At 30.7% G+C, this 22,447-nt stretch overlaps 2 protein-coding genes across 2 annotated transcripts in view; both read right to left on the bottom strand.

The window, feature by feature from the left end:
* Window positions 1-15,814, bottom strand: part of LOC126890264 (putative vitellogenin receptor) — a 244,250-nt gene extending 228,436 nt beyond the window's left edge. The window contains exons 1-2 of the mRNA XM_050659122.1: window positions 15,754-15,814; window positions 7,255-7,539 (exon numbers count right to left, since the gene is read on the bottom strand). Of these exons, the coding sequence (XP_050515079.1) occupies window positions 7,255-7,539; window positions 15,754-15,814 (346 nt within the window). The remainder of the gene's footprint in view (window positions 1-7,254; window positions 7,540-15,753) is intronic.
* Window positions 15,815-16,266: 452 nt separating this feature from the next.
* The window catches only part of LOC126890419 (sortilin-related receptor-like), a 73,342-nt gene continuing 67,161 nt past the window's right edge, over window positions 16,267-22,447 (bottom strand). Inside the window, exons 3-5 of the mRNA XM_050659327.1 lie at window positions 21,439-22,422; window positions 17,511-17,668; window positions 16,267-16,618 (exon numbers count right to left, since the gene is read on the bottom strand). Coding sequence (XP_050515284.1) covers window positions 22,213-22,422 — 210 coding nt within the window. The 3' untranslated portion in view covers window positions 16,267-16,618; window positions 17,511-17,668; window positions 21,439-22,212. The remainder of the gene's footprint in view (window positions 16,619-17,510; window positions 17,669-21,438; window positions 22,423-22,447) is intronic.

Genomic DNA, 22,447 nt, shown 5'->3' with positions numbered 1-22,447 from the left:
ATTTTACAAAAATAAAATTCAACGCTTTAAGAACAGAAGTAAAACTACACGTTTCGATCTTGCAGCATGCAAATGTGACACTCTGATTAATTGCCTTTGTAGCAAACCTCAAAAAGTGCCTCTCTCTGGATGAGCGCGAAGTTCTATTAAATCACAGTGGTCCCAGAAAAATGGTGATAAGCTCGATTGATAGGGAAAACAAAAACAAATATAATCAGAGAGAACAACGGTAAAAGAAGAAAGTTACCGACACAAAGACAAATCTTTAGCTCAAGTAAAAAACAGTACCAAGTTTTATAGTCAATCGATCGTGGAAGAACACATAACACTTGTGCATGAGCCAGGGTGCAAATATTTCGGATATGGGTATCCGCTGTCTGGTATATCAGAAAGTATTAAATCCAGCTATTGCATGTGACGAAACAGTCGTAAATACTGGCGTTAAGAGTGATGTAATACGGCTGTTAGAAGGACATCTTAAAAACCGCTTCAGTGGTTTGTATGTCTGCGACATTCAAATTATCTACCCCTTGGACATCAATAGAAGTTTGCCAGTGACCAAATCAAAAAACGTGAGGGTCTTCAGACTTTCTCCTATACAAATTTTGATTCAAACGACTACTTTGAGTTAATTAACTAACAAGAATAGCACCTTAGAGAACCACTTATATTCTCTGGATTGTCGAGTGACAATCTGCGAGATTTCATTAAGAATCCTAACTTAGACTTTTAACACTGAGATTGAGAAATGTCACTGCCACAAACAATGTGTAGAACGATTGTGACGCAAGCTTCTCTAGCAGTTTGTAAAGCGTATTTGAGGGATATATAAAAAATTATAAAAATTGATTCCAGAAAAACGATGCCTCACTTTAATGCTAATCGGAAGACATCTTCGAATAGAATGCTTTTACCATATTATTTTGTAATATTTCTTCTTCTTCTTTAAGTACCGTGCCCAAATTTTTAGGCGTGGGTAGCTTCCATAACAATTTGCCGATATCGTTCTCGATCTTGTGCGGCATGTAACAATTGATCTGCTGATAAGCCAGTCCATTGACGAAGGTTTCGGAGCCATGAATATTTCTTTCGACCAATTCCTCTTTTGTAATATTTATATACCTAATTTTGTACTTTGCTTTATATTTATTTTAGTATTAAAAAACTTGGGTGACGTCAGGGAGACGTATAAGTCAGTTAGGCTATTTTGTTATAAAAATAATGTTTTAGTATACTTTTTGAAGTTATACTTCTTTACGGGCGTAATGACGGTGAAATTTTATATGGGAAAACCTAGCGACCGGGCGCATGCGCATTATAACTTTGTTCTGATTGGATGTTCAAATGACATGACAAAAATTATCCAATATGGCAGCTGTGGCACAGCTGTGGGACTGCGTTTGGTTATAATGTATGCTTGTTGCGTTTTAAAATTTTTAGGAAGAGAAACAACAAACAAAAAGTTAGTTAATGGTTATACTGCCTTTTTAAATAGTTTTCATATTATATTTTTGGACTTATTTACATAGAAGAGATGATTGTTTCATGCCAATGTGAAAGCTCATCAAACTGTGCCTAGTATGAGTGCCGCAGATCTCGCTTATTCAAAGCTAAAGAATCTTTCACTGGTAAGTGTTTTATAAATAGTTGATCAAATTTTGTTATGATATTTGAACATAGCCACTTTGCACGACGCAAGTGATTGCGAAATTTATTAGTCGTTATACGTGCTCCGATACCTACCTTGAACCTACCAAAATACATAAGTAGTATGTAATACTTTTATTTACATAATTTATATTTATATTTACATAATATATTGTCTTCTTACTCTATGTTTTGTTGTATTTTTTCAATTCTAAATCATTTCAATTCAAAATCAAAATAATTTAATTTACATAAGTTAAAAATGTCAAAAGGTTAATCTGTTTAGTTAGACGATCTTCGCACATAATGATAAGATGTCTCTGTGGCGCAGTTTTAATGCGAGAGAATCCCAATACAACGCAAATACCAGCCGCGTGGTAAGTTGGTTCGAATCCCAATAGAAACTTTTTTTTTTTTATTTTTTTTTTATACATTTTATGATTGTAAGTATATTTATTATATAATTTTATTTTCAGAAAATACGTATTTAGTTAAAAAATTTTCCGACAATTAATGTTCAGAAATCATTTCTGGCATTTTTAGTGTGTTTGTGTGTGTTTTATTTTTTTATTATTTTAATTTTTGGCACTGTTTTAATAAAAATGTTTGAGAAGTAGTAAGTATAAATTAATTTAATATTTAAATAAGATATAAATAAAAAGTATATTAATTTCGTTTATAATCATATAATCATATAATAGAAGTATAACTTCTTACGTGCGTACAAAGTACACACACATTCTTTTTCTTAAGTAATATTTTTAATTGCCTTGTGAAACCAGAAAATATTTTCCAATTTAAACCGAATTTATTTATTTAAGTTCTATAAGGTATTACATTTTCCATACAAAAGAAATTCGTATATTTATGTATTTTTTCAAATTTTTAGTTGCCGTGGAGGGCAGAAAATATTTTTTTATTGCAACGCAATTTTACTAAAATACTAAATAGTGTGTTAGGCAACTTTTGTGAACTATTATATTTTCGTTTCGAAATAAAAATTTTTTTCGTCTGTGAACATTTTTTCAAAATTTTTAATTGTCTTGGGGGAGGGGCAGAAGATATTTTCCAATTTCGAAAAAAATTTACCAAAATACTTAACAGTTGATTGGGCAACTTTTGTGAGGTATTACTTTTCCATCGCAAAAAAAATTTTTTTTTCGCCTTTTTCGATTACGCTTAAGCCACTGCGCACCCCACACAACTAAATAGTTCAGTCGAGAACAAATCGCAATACCCTCACGTAGCCCGATCAGGGAACACAAAATTTTACGAAAACCTCAAAAAAAATAAAGGAAGGATGAAAATTTGGGAAGAGGTATGTAGTTGAAATTGTCTATTATTATACCGGGTGTCCACTTATATTTTCCCCCATTTTAACTGCCTATAACTTCTAAACGGCTCAAGTTAGAAATATGCGGTTTTCGCTGAAATGTTTTATTTTAGTAAAAGTTTTGTCTGAATGGATTAAATTTTTTATATCGCTTTCAAATACGAAAACAAAAATGGCGGATTTTTGAAAAAAACGTTGTTGACTTTTTTTTAATGGAACATCCAGTATATTTTTTTGTAAATTGAAAGAAACGTCATTCACCTATCCAGCAATATAAAGTTTTTCAAAATCGGTTTTCAAATCACTGAGTAATTATTTTTTAAAATGAGAGGTGCAACGTGGATATCGCATACCTAAATAACATAACTAAGCAAATTGATATTATGTTATGTGATTTTCACATTGCATCTTTCATTTTAAAAATTAATTTCTCACTCATTTGACAACCGATTTTAAAATTTTTATATCGCTGGATAGGTAAATGACCATTTTTTCAAGTTACAAAAAAATATACTGGGTGTTTTAATAAAAAAGTCAACAACGTTTTTTTTCAAAAATTCGCCATTTTTTATTTAAAAGCAATATAAAAATGGTAATTTACCTAAATACTTAAAAAAACAGTCATTTACCTATCCAGCGATATAAAAAATTTTAAAATCGGTTCTCAAATGACAGAAATTAATTTATAAAATGAGAGATGCAATGTGGAAATCACATAACATAATATCACTTTGCTTAGTTATGTTATTCAGGTATGTGAGATCAATGTTACACCTCTCATTTTAAAAATTAATTACTCAGTGATTTGACAATCGATTTTGAAAAACTTTATATCGCTGGATAGGTAAATGACCTTTCTTTCAATTTACAAAAAAATATACTTGGTGTTCCATTAAAAAAAAGTCAACAACGTTTTTTTCAAAAATCCGCCATTTTTGTTTTCGTATTTGAAGGCGATATAAAAAATTCAATCCATTCAGACAAAACTTTTACTTAAATAAAATATTTCAGCGAAAACCGCATATTTCTATTTTGAGCTGTTTAGAAGTTATAGGCAGTTAAAATGGGGGAAAATATAAGTGGACACCCGGTATAAGAAAAAGTTTACAATTCTACATCCCCTCCATTTTACAAAAATTGGGAAATACGGGGTGAAAAATATTTTCTCGGGAGTGAAAAAATATACGTTCAAAATAAGCCCGGAATTTGATAAAATGACTAATTCTAAGCAACTTTTGTTCTATAGAGATTTTTCGCTAAGTCAATAGTTTTCGAGTTATTTGCGAGTGAATATGTTCATTTTTAGCAAAAAAAAAAACATGTTTTTGGACGGTTTTTCGCAGATAACTCAAAAAGTAAGTATTCTATCGAAAAAAGTATTCTTAGTAAAAATATAGCCTATAAAAAATTTAAAAAAACGGTGTACGCGTGAGGTCTACAGACCCAGCAGAAGTAGAGTTGTAGCTAATGAAAAGTAGGTTCTTCTTCGTCAAATTGAAAATGGAATATTTCAATGTGAAAAAACCAAAAAACAGAGCACTTTTCGGGAAAAATTCATTACAACTTTTTAAAATGTTAAAAAAAAAGTTTATTTTTGTTTAAAAAAAACTTCTAACATTAAAAATAAGTGAGTTACGCTCAAAATATTGTTGATCCCTTTTATTTTTTGGTACAAAAATCGCGAAAATCACCCCCTAATTAGCTTCCCAAATAAAATTATTCGTTACCGCTTCACAAGTTACTTTACTGATGTATTGTTTATATTTTCTTTGAGTTTCAATGGTTTAAAGTGCTCATTTTTGAAAAAAAAAATTGGGTTTAAAATAAAACATTTTTTTTAATTTTGAAAAAAATGGAATTGTTCATGAAGTTAACTTAAAAATTATTAGTAATACCAAAAATCTTAAAGAGTAATAAAATGTACGTTTTGCTTTTCTGAATATTTTTACTTTTTTGTTTTCTTGTTAGACAAAAATTGGTTATGGTATGGCTATAATACATAAGCAAAGTAACTTGTGAAGTGGTAATGATAAAATTTATTTGTGATGCTAATTAGGGGGTGTTTTTCTCGATTTTTTTACCAAAAAATAAAAGGGAATAACAATATTTTGAGCGTAGCTCGCTTACTTTTAGTGTTACAAGTTTTTTTAAATAAACAAAAAAAACTTTTTTTATAGAATAGAATAGAATAGAATAGAATAGAATAGAATAGAATAGAATAGAAATATGCTTTATTGTCACTGAAAATTTTTACAATTTTATGGACAAAGCTTACATACAGTCAAAAGAAAAACATAATATAAATAACAAATAAAAACTACAATTTATTAAAATTAGATAAATCGTCAATAATGTACAGTATAAGATATAAAAGCCAAGACAAAAACAATTTATTGCAAAATATATATAAATTGCAAATTGAACATACAACAAATAAAATAAAATAGGTACAACATAAGGAACTGACAAGTTTATGCTATTGCGCATGGAACCCAATTTTCTTAGTTATTCATTAAGAAATTCTTCTATTGAATAATATGGTCTTTTGGATAGATAGGCTTTTGTCATTTTACGGAACTTAGGGAAAGATGTTGCAGATTTAAGTTGTAACGGAAGATGATTGTACAGTTTCTTTGCGGAATATAATATAGATTTCTTTACTAACTCAGTGGATGGAATCGGTAAATAAATATCAAAGATTGAATTTCTGGTGGAGTAAAGATGATTGGGCCTTGATGGAAAGACATGAAGGTGTTTACGAATTAAACAAACCGTTTCTAGAATATATAAAGATGGAAGTGTTAAAATTTCGTGATCTCTGAAGTAACTTCTGCAATGTGTAGATCTTCTGAGGCCAAACAAATATCTTATTGCTCTTTTTTGCAATCTAAAAATGACATCAAATTGAGCAGCTGTACTAGAACCCCAAAAAGGAAGACCATATCGAAGATGAGACTCGAACAACGAAAAATATGTTATTTTAGAAGATGCTAAATTGAGTTCCCTTGAGGCAGATCGTATTGCATAGCAAGCTGAGGCGAGTTTCTTACTTAACGAATCGATATGAAGGGACCATTTGAGGTTGCTGTCTAAAAAAATACCAAGAAATTTTACAGAATCAACGGTACTGATCTGGCTGTTATGAAGTGGCAAAGGTTGAAGAGCTCCTTTATAGGATAATGTTACTGTTTTATTTACGTTAAAAGAGAGTAAATTAGAGTCAGACCAGGTCTTTATCGTCAGTAGATCCGAAGTTATAGTTTCATGAAGAGATGCAATAGTTGAGTTGCTCCAAGTGATACTGGTATCATCAGCAAAAAGAAAAATTTTTCCATTGATTTTTAAATTAGTGATGTCATTTATAAAGATAAGGAACAGTATAGGACCCAATACTGAACCTTGTGGTACTCCACATACGATGTTTTTGAGACTAGAGTCAGTATCATTTGCTCTAACTAGTTGTTTCCGATTATTCAAGTAGGATTGGAACCAATTCAAAGAAATACCTCGAATTCCATAGAAATTTAGTTTTGTAATCAAGATGTCGTGATTTACACAATCAAAAGCTTTGTTTGTGACCCTTTTAAAAAGTTGAAATGAATTTTCCCCGAAAAGTACTCCGTTTTGTGGTTATTTCACATTGAAATATTCGATTTGGAATTTGATGAAGAAGAACCTACTTTTCATTAGCTACAACTCTACTTCTACTGTGTCTACAGATCTCAAGCATACGCCATGTTTTTCAGTTTTTTATAAGCTATATTTTTGCTAAGAATATTTTTTTCGCCGAAATACTTTTTCAGTTATCTCCGAAAAATTGCCCAAAAACATGTTTTTTTCTGTTAAAAATGAACATATTCACTTGCAAATAACTCGAAAAGTATCGACATGGGAAAAAAACGCTATAGAACAAAAGTTGCTTAGAATTGGTCATTTTATTAAATCCCGGACTTATTTTGAATGTATATTTTTCACCTTCGAGAGGGGGGTATTTCCCTCCACTTTTGTAAAATGGAGGGGGTGTAGAATTGTAAACTTTTTCTTATATAATAATGGACAATTTCAGCTACCTCTTCCCAAATTTTCATCCTTCCTTTATTTTTTTTGGGTCAGATTGTCCTTTGAACGGGCTAACGATTCGACTAAATAGTTGTTCGACTAAAACGTTGTATGTATGAGGGGGCCCTAATACTTTAGTTTACTATACCTATTACATTTATATACTATAGCTAACATTTAGTACATAATATAATTATTGGTTAAAAAATACTTACCATAAGTTGTACATTCATTAATATCCAAACAATTCGAATCATCAAGCGTATGGTAACCATTCGGACACAAACATTTTGGACCGGTTGGAAGTGATATACATGTATGAGAACATTTGTTATTGTTACATGATATTGCAGACGAACTGCACTGTTTTCCTTCATCAGAATAATCGGGACAATCTAACTTATTATCACATACCGAGTGAATATCTATGCAAGTTTTATTGTTGCTACACAAGAATTTTTTGTTATCCAAAGTGCATTGATCAAGTTTCACGTGGTTTGCTGAAACATAATTAACAATATTGAAACATTAATATTAATTATATTTATTAAAATATTACTGTCATAAGTTTAAGTTGTTATGAACAAGGAACAGAGATAGAAAGTATGCCTACCTTATCTTATTTTTCTTTACCATATCTACCATCTTTAACACCAAAATTAATTAAGTTATTTAAACAAAACAAAAACATTAAAATTGCTACTAAAAATGTCAAAACTTTGAACAGTGTTTATACCAGAACTAAGACTCCGCTAAAAATTATGGAGAGTTCTAATGTTATTTACTCCATACCTTGTAGTACTTGTGGTAAATGTTACATCGGACAGACTTCACGTAACCTATCTCTTAGACTAACGTCTCATAAAAGTGATATCAAGAGAAATATCCCTTCTTGTGCATTGGCAGAGCATGTTATTAATGAGGATCATGTTTTCATTTTTCAAGAAGCAACAATTTTGGAAAGAGAAGTAAATTTACGTAAAAGAGAATTTAAAGAAATGGTTTGGATAAAAAAATCAAATTGTATTAATAAGAGATCTGATATCAATAATCTAAGCATTATTTATAATAACATTTTGGCTTTGACTAACTAACTTTAACTGTAATTTTTAATAACTTTGACTTTAATTTTGAGATCTGATATTACTAATTTATGCATTTTATAAACAATTTGGTCTTATTTTTTAAAATTTCACTAAACAGTATCAAAAGAAAAATATTTATAACATTCTAAATCAACGTTTTTTACATTACTATCAGTTTTTTTCTTACTAATAATTATAACTTCAAATTTGCTTATATCTTTATATCATTATTTTCTACACTGTTAACTAACTTCTTTCCCAATCTATCGAGTTATTAAAGTAGTCTAACTACATATGATTAATGTCTTTTTGACATATTTCAAAATTAATTTACGTTTACAATTTATATTTTTTAGAAAGAATTTTTATGTTTTTTATAAGTATGTTAGTTATTTTGTAAACCACGAGCAGTAAGTTTTTATTTTTCTAGTTTTCATCTAAATTTAAACATTTGTATTTTTAGATTGTCTTGATAAAGGAAATAAATTGTCCGAAAGCTTGACAAAAGTTCAAAGTGTTTCACTTTTAATCAGCCCAAAACACATTGACTGCATTCCCCAAAATTATTCATTTTATATATATATATATATATATATATATATATATATATATATATATATATATATATATATTATATCTCTCTTTGCCGACGTTTAAATTAGGACCCACTTGAAGCTCGCTTCAACACGCGCCTCGACCTCGTCGTGAGAATTCCCCATAACAGATGTCATAAGTCATCTGTTTTATGTAGATAACATAATCTTAGCTTTAGAGAAAATACAAATATAAAATTAAACAAAATTTTGAATAATAAGCAATAAAAATCTGTTTATGGTACCTTATTAGATTTATTTTTGGACATTCTTCTTTAAGTTCTATTTTCTATCGAAGGTAGGAAATCATTATAGCTATGCGGACCCCGTTGACCGCCGCTGTAAATACTTCTGCACTACTGCATTGAAATCATTCCCTTAAGTTTTTAAGCCAGAATATTCTGCGTCTTCGCACATTTCGCTTTCCTCGAATTTTGCCTTGCAGAATAAGTTATAATATTGAGTGTTTTTGCTCTCTCATGGCATATCCAAGTACACAAGTTTTCTTTTTTTTTTGACAGATAATATTATTTCCGATCCTTCTAGTTACTTCCACGTTTGACATTCTTTGTTTCCATGATGTACATAGGATTCTTCTGTAATCCCAAAATTCAAAGACGGCCAACTTATTTGTATGAACTTGTTTAGTAGCCATGCTTCCAAGCCATAAAGAAAAGTAGAGAAGTTCATTTTAAATTTAATGAATGATGCGTACTACTTCAACACGTGTCTTAATTTCTATGATTTGTTCTTCATTCGATGTTATCCATGATGTTGTATTTGTAGGTATTAGTCCATTGAAATGTTACATTTAGGGTTGCATTTCTTAGAGGAGTCAATTTTATTTTTTTTTTTTTTAATTTGTAAGGGTGTTCAGTAGAAGATTATATTCAAGTTTTTGGGGTCGCCGCCCTTGTACCCCGGCCGCCATCTTGGAAAAAGGAGAACAGAGGGATTTCGCGCTGTATCTCCTAAACTAGCAACCATACAGAAAGTTTAATTACAAATAAAATGTAGCAAATTAAATTTTCTAAAATTTTATATCTATTACTTTTTATCGTCAAGTGACCAACAAAAAAGTTATAAACAAAAATAAGAGAAAAGTTTGTAAGAAGTTTCTTTTTGGAGGTTATAACTTTTTTCCGTTCATTTTACAACAAAATAACATCATGGCGATTTTATAGAGGATTTTCAAACGAACAATTTCCACTATAAAGTTGTTTAATTTTATTTACTTATCTAGGTTTTACAGCGCTCCAAACTTGACCAGATTCTCGGATTCTCGTAGGAATGCAATAAAAATAAAACCTTGGGCTTAATTTTCTATCTATATATTTATTTATTATGATTTTAACATTCCTATGCTATTATTAAGCTATTTTTGACCCTTTCCCGGCCACCTATGAGGTAGAGTCTGGAGGCGCGTTTTTTGTGTGGTATCCCCAACAGGCCTAATCCACGGAAAATTTCTAGACAAAATTAATATAAAATATTATTTATTATTATAATTGGAAAAAGATCTATCATAGTTATTATTTTTTCATTTTTTTCGATGGTCCAGGCTGCGAGTCAAGATCTGAATCAGTATCCGGGGTGACTTTTTGTGATATAATGAGAGTTAGAGTTGGCGTCATTGTCGGTAATTCACATACCAATCCATTGTCTTCAATAATTAATATTAATATGTCCACGATGTTGCTGTAACTTTCACCACCACAATAGAGGCACACTGCTGAACATTTGAGGTCTGCTCTTCGGCAACCACATGCACTTTCCAGTTTCTGCTAAAGATGAATTTCATAAGCTCGGGGGTACTGGAGGCTTGGAAGTTTGGATTGGTATCCAAAATTTTCCATGCTTTTTCCAGCCCCATTTTTCTGGATCACAATGTTTACCGAGCCATGACTGAATCTGGTGATACACTCGGAGTCTGTGGAAACTGGCTGCATCTTGTGTTGGAGGAAGTGAGAAGAGATTAAATGCATTTTTTGTCACTGTTTTAGCGAATCGTTTGTATCTCAGGGTTTCCAGAGAATCGTCTTTATTTCCGCCATATAAAGAGACGAAAAACGTTCGCCGACAACATTGAGTAAAGATGGCTCGACTTTCCCACTGACAAATAATTTTCCCTAGAGGTTTCTTACAAATAAAATAACCACGACTCATGGTGTGCTCTTACAAAAAACACAAAATGCTTATCTAATCACAAAAATATAAATTTTACCCACAAGACTCTCAATAGTATTATCTATAAAACTCAAAATACTTTCCACAATTTTTAATTCGACTGCACGTGGCCAAATAGGTAGCACAACTGTAAGAATAAGTTAAATAGAGGGGGACCGACTGCTGTGCCACCTAGGATAAATTATAATAATAAAAGTAGCTAAAAGAAGAAAAATGGCGTAACTGCAAATGTTGTCAATTCCTGTTTATTGCGCAATTAACTTCTAAAATACTATGTAAAGATGATACAAAAAGACCGAACTGTAAAAATGTGCTGAGCCACTATAGGGTAGTTGCGTCGTTACTTAAATACGCGCCATGTTAGACCTTGTTTCAGATGCATAATGACGCAACTGTAGATAGGGTTGAAAATGGGGCGATTAAATTAAGATATTGAAATTCGAACCAATATCGATGAAAATAAAAGCCATCGTTGTCAAAACACAAACGCCATACCGATGCTCCTGGACGATTACTCTTCATTTAATCCCTATTTTAAATATTTAAAAATCATTTTTTTGCTCTTCTGAAGAATTTTGCATTTTGCGGTTGCGTCATTCTTCTTCTGGACCGGCGAATTTGTCCTCAAACAACTTCTTGTGCCTTTTCTATATGCTTAGGGTTCTAAGTTTTATAGTGGAGAGAAAGGTCAAAAATAGATTAATAATAGCATAGGAATGTTCGCCTTTGAATTTTTGGTGTTACAGAAGAATCCTACGAATATCATGGATTCAAAGAATGTCGAACGTGGAAGTAACTAGAAGGATAGGAAATCCACCGGAAATAATACTAACTATCAAAAGACGAAAACTTGAGTACTTGGGACATGTGATGAGAGGGCAAAAATACTCATTATTACAACTTGTTATGCAAGGCAAAATCCGAGGAAAGCGAAATGTGGGAAGACGAAGAACATCCTGGCTTAAAAACTTACGGGAATGGTTCGAATGCAGTAGTGCAGAGCTATTTAGAGCGGCAGTCAACAGGGTCCGTATTGCTATGATGATTTCCAACCTTCGATAGAAGATGGAACTTAAAGAAGAAGAAGGAATGTTAAAATCATAATAAATTGTATGAATAAAAAAATATTAAGATAGAAAATTAAGCCTAACGTTTTGTTTTTATTGTATCCCTATGAGCATTCGAGAATCTGGTCAAGTTTGGAGCGCTGTAAAACCTAGATAAATAAATAGAATTAAACACCTTTTTAATGGAAATTGCTATAATGTAATTTTATTGTAAAATGAACTGCAAAAAAGTTATAACCTCCAAAAGGAAACTTCTTAAAAAATTTTTACTTATTTTTGTTTATATCTTTTTTGTTGGTCACTTAACAATAAAAAATAATTGAAACAAAATTGTAGAAAATTTAAGTTGCTACATTTTACGTTTATTAGATTTTCCATAGAGTTGGTAGTTTACGAGATATACCGCGAAACCCCTTTGCACCCCTTTTCCAAGATAGCGGCCGGGGGACAAGGGTGGCGACTCCAAAAACTTGAACTTAAGCTTCTACTGATCCCCCCTACACATTAAAAAAATAAAATTGACTCCTCTAACAAATGGCCTAAAAAGTTTAACATTTCAGATACAGGGTGATTGATTAGTAGGGTAAAGCTCAATAGCTCCGCTACAGTAATAGATAGCAATAAAAGTTAAAAACAAAAATTTTAGCCACCTTTGAGTTTCACATTACAAAATTAGTTAGAATGTTACAGAGTGTTCGATAACACAGTGGCAGACCTAACTTATGTTTTTTTAAGTGGAACACCCTATATTTTATTTTATATTCGAAATCCTGTTAACTTCTGCATTACAAAAATATAAAGTTTTGTAATGTTATATAGGGTATTTACAAAGTTATAACCAATTTTGTATGAAAATCGTAACAAGTTCAACTCCCTGTATAAATAAAAATAAGCACAACAGCAATGGTTTATTAATCCCATATTTTTTTGTTTATTTTCAAATTTTTTAAGAATTATTGATATTGCTAATTTTCTTTATATCAAATACAGGGTGAGTCAAAACGCAAGTACATTATTTTCTCAGTAATGTTAAATGGAACACCCTGTATTTTATATCATTATTGAAAAGTATTAACGTACTTTAATTTTTATATAACATTTCCTATGCGCAAATTTATTAGTTTTCGAGATATTTTCATTTTTCAGAGCAAATTATTTTAGGTGTTTAAATTTATCCAAATTTTAAGTAAGCCATGACTGAATTGACAATAATTGAAGGTTACCGATTATCAATCCGGTAATCAATGTAACACGGTAGCAAAGAATGAAATAAAAATAATTTATTAGTAATACATTTTACAAACAAAACACAACCACTACATGCAACATTTTTGAAACAATTAAAAACTAACTTTTTATGTAAATGCAACAAATAAACAAAGAAAATTAGTAATAAATTTTACAAAACAAAACACACAAACACAAAATACAATATTTTGTGAAGAAAATTAAACACTACCTACTTTTGTATGTAAATATAACAATGTAACAAATAAAAAACGAAACATAATTTATCAGTAATATATTTTGCAAAAAAACATGTTTTGAAAGATTAGAAGCTACTTTTAATAAAATATTTTTAATATTTAATTACATAAGGTGTTCAAAATTATCTCCTAACATATTTATGTACGCCTAAAAACGATCATTGAATGAGCTACTTACTCTACGGAGCATTTGTAAACTAACACATCGAAATACACTTTGTATTCTATTTTTCATTTCATCCCTTGTTGTTGGAGGTATTTTATAAACTTCATTATTAACGTAACCCCAAAAAAATCAGTCCAGTTTATTAAATTCTGGTGATTTGAGTGGCCACGCTACTGGTTCATTGAAAATGAAAATATCTCGAAAACCAATAAATTTAGACATAGGGAATGCTATTTAAAAATTAAAGTACGGTAATGGTACTTTTCAATAGTGATATAAAATAGAGGGTGTTCCATTTAAAATTACTGAGAAAATAATGTACTTGCGTTTTGACTCACCCTGTATTTGATATAAAGAAAATTAGCAATATCGACCAATCCTGAAAATTTTGACAATACGTTAAAAAATATGGCATTAATAAACCATTGTTGTTTTGCTTATTTTTATTTATACAGGGAGTTAACTTGTTACGATTTTCATATAAAATTGGTTATAACTTTGTAAATACCCTGTATAACATAACCAACCTTTATATTTTTGTGATGGAGAAGTTAACAGGATTTCGAATTTAAAATAAAATATAGGGTGTTCCATTTAAAAAAACAAAAGTTTGGTCTGCCACTGTGTTATCGAACACCCTGTAACATTCTAACTAATTTTGTAATGTGAAGCTCAAAGGTGGATAAAATTTTTGTTATTAACTTTTATTGCTATCTATTACTATAGCGGAGCTATTGATCTATATCCTACTAATCAATCACCCTGTATATATACACTCTCAATTACAGTTTCTTCAATATAATTAATCGGATGAGCATCTGCTAATTTAGTCATAATCATGCATTTAGTTTTCTTCAAATTCATCTCCAGCCTGTATTCATGACAGCATTCATTAAAGCGTTATAATTATTGTTGTAATCATTGTTGTTATCCGTCATTATTACTGTATCTTCTATTTATGTTATCGTTTATGTTATCAACTGATTAATATACTTGACTCATTGCACTAAACGTCAATTTACCGATGTTGAAATACATGATGTATAAAATAGAAAACTGAAATTATTCCAATATTAAAATGGCTTGAACAGTCAGCTTTAACAATGAGCTAAATTTTCCATTTCACATTTAGCAGAGCAACTCACAATTATGGTAGAACTTTGAGTAGATACCTATTACTCATAAATATGTGTGTGTTTGTGTTTTATTGGCACCGGTTTTCACAACCAACTGGCCAGTTAATTTTATAATGATTTTTCAGACTATAACTTATCACACTAACTCAGGAGAGTAATGTGTAGTGTGTGTGTTGAGAGTGTCTTGTTACTTTGCAAAGTGGACGTCATTGTCTTTGCAAAGAGACGCTAATTGTATCTGAACGTCTGCGGTCCCTCCGGTGAGTACCGATCCCACAAGGACAGAAACTATTTTCATTTATTTATTTATAATAAACGAAAAATTCCTGACCCTAGTGAGATTCGAACTCACGACCATTCGGACCTTTCGATCCAAAGGTAGGCGCTCTTACCACTGAGCCACAGAGGGGGTTACTATTTATAAATAATCACTTAAAATAACACTGTCCAAAACCATTTAAAAATTTACAATTTACATTTACATTCAAATGACTAACATATTTGGTGACCTCCCTACTGTACTCTATTATGCAGGGCCGGCGATAACGGGCCTGCAAGGGATGCATTGCAGGCGGGCGACCCTGTTTGGGGGGCGCCAAAATGAGCACCTTTTTCTGCTGGTGTTGCACAAAATCATAGAAAAATTATTTTCTTTCAAATTTTTCAATGCAATAGAATTTTATTCACGGCTCCAGTATGCGTAGTGTGTGACAAACTCATTTTCAAAATGCTATGGATTTTAAAATTTAAAATCCAAATTTAAAATTAAAAATTTTAATCCGGAAAATAATTTTTTTAGATAATAAGAATTAAATAAGATATTTACATCCTAATTACATTTTGTACCATTGCCAGAAGATAAAATATCTAAATATAGGTAAATACCTAATTAAACCGAAGGGCGCCTTAGCTAGTATTGCAGGCGGGCGCCTTATACCCTAGCACCGGCACTGCTATTATGTATTATATAATGACACATATTAATCTACTTACCGCAATCTTGTTCATCACTTTTATCGCCGCAATCATTAACACCCCTAATAACACAAAACATTCCATGAATGTTCCTAGAATGTACACACAGGACATTGAAAACATTCCTGGAATGTCCCCAAATGCACACGAATGTCCCTGGAAAGTACCAGGAAAGTGCTGTGTCAGCATTTTAAATATTCTTAGAATGTTCTGTTGGAACATTCCATGAATGTCTACGAATGTTCTTTGGACATTCACAGTCTATTTTTTAGACTGAATGTCTTGTTGGAACATTCCATGAATGTTCTTTGGACATTCACAGTATATTTTTAGACTGAATGTCTTGTTAGAACATTCCATGAATGTCTACGAACGTTCTTTGAACATTCACAGTATATTTTTTAGACATTCACTGAAATATATCGTCAGTAATGTGACAATACCTCCTATATGTTTTTTCATGAGGTTTGCAGGAGACGAAAAACATTTTTTAAGGTCACTTTCTGGTTTCGTACGTATTCTGACTTTTTTTGTAGTAAATAGATAGTTGAATTTACTGCAAAACAAGTCAAAAAATATATGAAAACAGGAGGTGGCCGAAACAAGTTTTTAGTCTATCTTACAAATCTCTTGAAAAAAACAGATAGGAGGTACTGTCACATCACTGACGATATATGGCCATACCAAATAATACATCCTTGATAAATATAAACATTTTTATTGCAAAAAATCTTTACATACATTTTTTAATGTAATTTGCTGACATTCCTAAATATTATAAAAAAATGTGTCACATTTGCTTTGTAAACCTTTCTTTTGCTTTTCGTAGCCACATATTCCGTTTCCTTTCTGGTTTTTTGTAGACCACTTCTCTCAGCTGATTCTAAAAGAAAATAATATTTACAGGTAATAATATGCATAAATAATAATAATAAAAAAATAAATATTAAATAATATTTAAATAAATAATAAATAATATTTAATAAATAAAATAATAATAATGAACATTTTGTATTTTGACAACGACATCCGATGTGGAAGTAGAAACCTTAATAAAATTATTTTTTCAAGTAAATTGTGGCTTATTTCCCCATTAGAATAATTAATTACAAAAAAGCCACAAAGAAATAGATTTTTCACAAACAAATAAGTATTTAGTATTCATTATATTTATTGTTTTTATTATTTACTTTAATGTCCTACTGGTACATTATTTGACAAATAATGACATTTCGAAGTCTGTTAAGTACGATATAACGCCCTTGGGCATTAAATTTAAATAACGACTTAGATACTGTCAAGTTGACAAATATCAACCTAAGTAAAACTATGGTTACCACAATTACGTTACTACTGTTACTGGTAAATGTACTTATTTAAAAACTAATCAATTCAAAATTCATTCAAATTTTTCGCATATAAAGAATAATTTAGTCGGGCATTAAACGTTGAAGGCACCACAGGTATTATAATAATAACGCTTTCGGTCAACGTATATCCCTATAATACCCTTGGTACTTTAATAACTGTAACATACGATTATACCTTAATTCTTGTTTTCGATTTCTGATGTTTTTATTTATTTACATTGAATATTAATCTGTTTTGTTGTATAATCTACTTCGCAATAATTATGTGATATATTTGACTTAAAATGAATTCAAAAATTTTTTGTAGTTGGGCAACAATGTCAACTTAGATCTCCGATGTAGATAATGAATTACAACAGTATCTATATTGTACGGACTGTATTATTAATTAGGTTATGCATATACCTGTGTGACATAAGCTATTGGAACAGCACAGTCTCTCAAACGAACAGATGAAAGTGAAGTTCTGTCAATATCTTTTTCTAAAAAGTGTTTTGAACATACTCCTCTATTAACAAATCTGATCTATACTTCATGTCTTCTTCGCAGGATCTTCTGGAAAGCTAAAAATACAAAATATATGCATTACTAAGCATTATTAACAAATTTTAGTTTTAAATAAAAAATATGATTAATGAACTCACAAAATTATTATAAAACAGCTTAGAAATTGTTTATTAGTATAGTCGGTTCCCCAAACTCAGACACAACTGGCTAGTGATTTTAGTAGGTAATTTTTTTTGTTTTTGGCCAATTTTGCCAAAATTACAGTAATTAGTACTGAGACTGAGTTTAGCAAATCGACTATAATATTCTGTGTATTCATTAGTTGGTACTGCATATTATAGTGTGTGGTCTACCATCCTATTTATAAACGCATACACTAGCAAAAACGCATACACTAGCAAAAACGCAAAAAGAATTATTTTAGTTTTACAAATCCTTTTGTTATTACCTATCTCTATTTACTATTTTAGTTAGGAATAAGCGAAGTTTGTGGCTTATTCACAATTATTATTAAAATAATAAATGGATATGACCAATTATTAACTTATAAAATAAAATAATAATTCTTCTGATTTATGCCTTTTATTCACTTTGTTATATCTACGTTACTTAAAAGATTTTTTATGAATAGTATTATTAGGGTATTAATAGTATTAATTTATTTTCTGAAATAGAATAGAATAGAATAGAATACTTTATTGGTATAGCTTTACAGCTGCCATCATAAAGATGGATATACACGTCAGATATACAACACAATATAGTCACAGACACATAATCAAATACCTATACATACACTTAAATTTTAGATTTAACATAATGTACATTGATAAATATGAAAATTATTAATATTAGACAGAACTCATAACAGCAATCTAGTTGCTAAGTATTCTTCTACACTGTAGAATGCATGTTTACATAGTATACTTTTCACAACTCTTTTGAATTTCACCGGATGCAAAGATCTAACTTCATTTGGAAGATGATTATATAGCCTGACCCCCACATAATCTGTGGACTTCTCAAATTTGGATAGTTTGTGACCAACAGTAACAAACTGATTGGCATTCCTAGTTGAGTATGCATGTAAATCAGAATTTCTCTTGAATGAATGTAAATTATGCTTAATATACAATATGGATTTCAAGATATATATGGAAGGCAACGGTAAGATATTGTTATTAATGAAAACTTGCTTACAAGTATGCCCAAAAGGAATATTGAAGATAAGTCTAATAATTCTCTTCTGTTTAATAAACACTGTGTCTGATTTTGTGGAATTACCCCATAACGTAACATTATAAGTAAGGTGACAATAAACCAAAGAATAATATACATTAATGAGAGTTTTAATACTGAGTGTTCTCTTCAACTGTACTAAAGCATAGAATGAACAATTTAGTTTCTTATTAACATATTCAACGTGAACATCCCAACTCATAAACTGGTCCAAGAATACACCTAAAAATTTTATGTTTGGAATATTTACAATTTCAGGAATAGACACAACTGGCATATTTCGTTTGCATCTAAAATGTATATACGATGTTTTATCAATATTCAGTTGTAGCAAGTTTTGTGTACACCATGTTTGGAATAATCTGATAACCCTTGACACTCTATTTTGAAGCTCTACGTATGTATGTGCTGATACAATCACAGATGAGTCATCTGCGTACATTACAATGTGGTCATGAGTAATATGATCGGGTAGGTCATTGACAAAAATAAGAAATAGCAGTGGTCCCAACACAGATCCCTGCGGCACTCCTACATCTACACTGAAGATGTCTGACCTTTCCTTGTTTAATTCAACATAGAATTTCCTCTCCAGAAGATATGAGTTCAATAAATTTAACATGTTACCTCTTATTCCGTGGACATACAATTTGTTAAGGACAAATTCAAATTTAAGACTGTCGAATGCTCTGGAAAGATCAAAGAAGATACCCACTACAAGAAGACCATCATCAAGATGCCTATAGACAGATTCCATAAATACTTCAGTAGCCCCCTCTGTTGATCTTCCGGATCGAAAGCCATGCTGTTCTGAACACAGTGCATTATTTTTGTCCAAAAACTGTATGATCCTAGTGTAGTAAGCTCGTTCAAAAATTTTTGAAATTACATTTAACAAAGAAATAGGTCTATAATTATCAATACAAGTGTGATCGGATTTTTTATATACTGGAACAATTTTACTTAATTTTAGGTTTTCAGGAAATTCACCTGTGTTGTATACTAGGTTAATTAAATATGCCAGCGGTTCTGATATAACATCCTTGATGTGTTTGATCATTCTTGTGTTTAATTCATCATTTCCAAAAGAATGTTTATTTTTAAGACCACAAATAATATCAAGAACTTCATCAGATGTTACTGGAAAATAAACAAAACTGTCTATAGTCCACCTATGTGATAAAGTACAGTTTTGAGGGTTATTGTCAAGCCTATTTTTTAGTGCATTATTTTTGTCATTGAAATGGCATGCAAAATATTGAGCTAAATTTTTATCATCTGATATTAGTTTGTCTTCAATTTTGAGTTTAATTTTATTAGTACTTTGCTTTCTCCCTATAGTTTTATTTACTATACTCCACATAGTTTTTTGTTTATTATTACTACTTATAATTTGAAGATAATTGAATTCCCTTTTCTTTTCAGCAATAAGATTATTGTATTCCTTCTTGGTAGCTTTATACTCATTCCAGATGTTACTATTATTAGAGTTTTTAGCTTCATTAAATAGGTTTTTTAATTGTTTACTCCTAGCATATATGTCATGATCAACCCAACCTTTACTTTTATGCATGTCCTTACCTATTTTACTTTTAAGGGGACAGTTTGAAGTAATAGCAAAGTTTAAAGTATCCATAAATTCGATAAAAGCGTTATTAATATTACTTTCATTGTATACCTCGTAAAAACCAATCCTCATCAAGTCTTGTTTTAGGATGTCTAAATTATTATCATTTAAACACCTAAAACACTGCTGTTTTATATTAGATTCCATCCTATCCTGATTACGACTTACAACAATGTCAAAAATAATGGCAAGATGGTCACCCATATTGGGTTGATTGACTTGACAAGTATGATTCATAGTGATATTATTAGTAGCAATGTAGTCAATTTTTGTTTTAGTTACTTTATTGTTATTCATGAAAATACGTGTTGGTATATTTGGGATATTAAGAGACAAACCAAACGATTGAAAAAGATCATCTAATCGAAGTTTTTCATTGCTCTGAATTAAGTAGTTGATATTAAAGTCTCCACAGAGATAAATTTTATCAACACGGTTGTGAAAATGACCTAAAATATTAAAACAATTATTTATAAAAGAATCTAGATTGCTGTTAGGCGTTCTGTACACATTAATGACTAGAAATTTACAGTTACTGATTAAAATAGTCACAGCACAACATTCAAAGCTTTCTTCCTCAGAGAATTTACGGCAATCAACGACTGAGACTGCATACTTGTCTGTCCCAGATTTAGATAAAATAAGAGTTCCACCATGTATTTTATTTTTTCTAGTAAAATGGGTTACCAAAGTGTACCCTGGGATATAAATAAGATTAATATTATCCTCATTACACCAGTGCTCCTGAATACATAGAATGTCAGGTTTTTCAGCATTAGAAAAAAGCTCAAGATTTAAAAGTTTGTTTGTTAAACATTGTACATTAACCGAGATTAACTTCAATTTAAAGTCATTTACTATACGTGAAATAGTTGTATTGCTTGAGGACCCACCTAATGCGACAGCGTCCTCCTCATCTTGATACAGGGCATGCTTTCGTTTACACATTTGCATACTAACCTTTTAATAGGGCTTTTCATTCACAGTCATTTGTTTTGAGCTTCTGTCATAATTGAAACGTTATTCCTGCAGATTTTTTTATCTACATTTGTTTCTGCTACTCCAACTGCGTTAAAAACAGGACACCATTTTATGCACTATGTTAATAATACTATTAAAGCTATTATAAAAGTATCCGAATTAAAAAAATATTCTTAAAAAGCACAAATAATACATACAACTAAAAACAATCCACGGCAAGGCAAGGTCGCCAAGATGAAGATGCCAAGATGGCCGAAGCGAGGTCGTTGGTTGGTCGTTTTTAGTCACGTGATGCCCTCTCAAGCGCCATGCACAAAAATATATGCACGGCGAATTTGAAAATGAACGCAAAAGAAATAAATATAAATGCCTCTCTTGGGTTTTGCATAAGTTATAAGTATTTTTTTTATTAACAAAATCGCATTCCAAATTGAATATTCGCGAACAATAATTTTTATTACATTTGTATGTTTATAATCTTGGGAAACTCTTTAAATTTGACATATTATTGCACTGTAGGCCTAAAATGTCACTTAGTTTGTCTGGTATGTTATAAGTAATGTTGTATCTCTTACACGTATGTATTATTTCGCAACTTAAAATATAGGAACATTGGTAGTATGTTCACAGAATGTCTTATGGTAACATTCCAGGAATAATTTAAACAGATGTTCACCGAATGTTCCCTAAATGTCCAGGACATTCAAATATTGATAGAACTTTGGTAGTACATTCCTGGAATGTTGTGTGTTGTTAGGGACCATCGCAATGCCATTCATTTGGTATGCAATGACCATTTTTACATTTAAATTCTTCACATACGGTATTGCTGCTACATCCAGTAGTTTCATCTGATCCATCGAAACATTCAGGTACGCCATTGCAGACCCAGTCATTTGGAATACACAATCTATCGGTACACTGCCAATTACCATCTCCACACTGATCAGCTGCGACAGTTATCTAAAATGATAAGTTATTAGAAAAT

The sequence above is a fragment of the Diabrotica virgifera genome, chromosome 8, assembly GCF_917563875.1.
Source record: "Diabrotica virgifera virgifera chromosome 8, PGI_DIABVI_V3a".
Lineage (NCBI taxonomy): Eukaryota > Metazoa > Arthropoda > Insecta > Coleoptera > Chrysomelidae > Diabrotica > Diabrotica virgifera.
The sequence above is the reverse complement of the archived record's forward strand: the minus strand, read 5'-3'. Positions and strand labels throughout refer to the sequence as shown.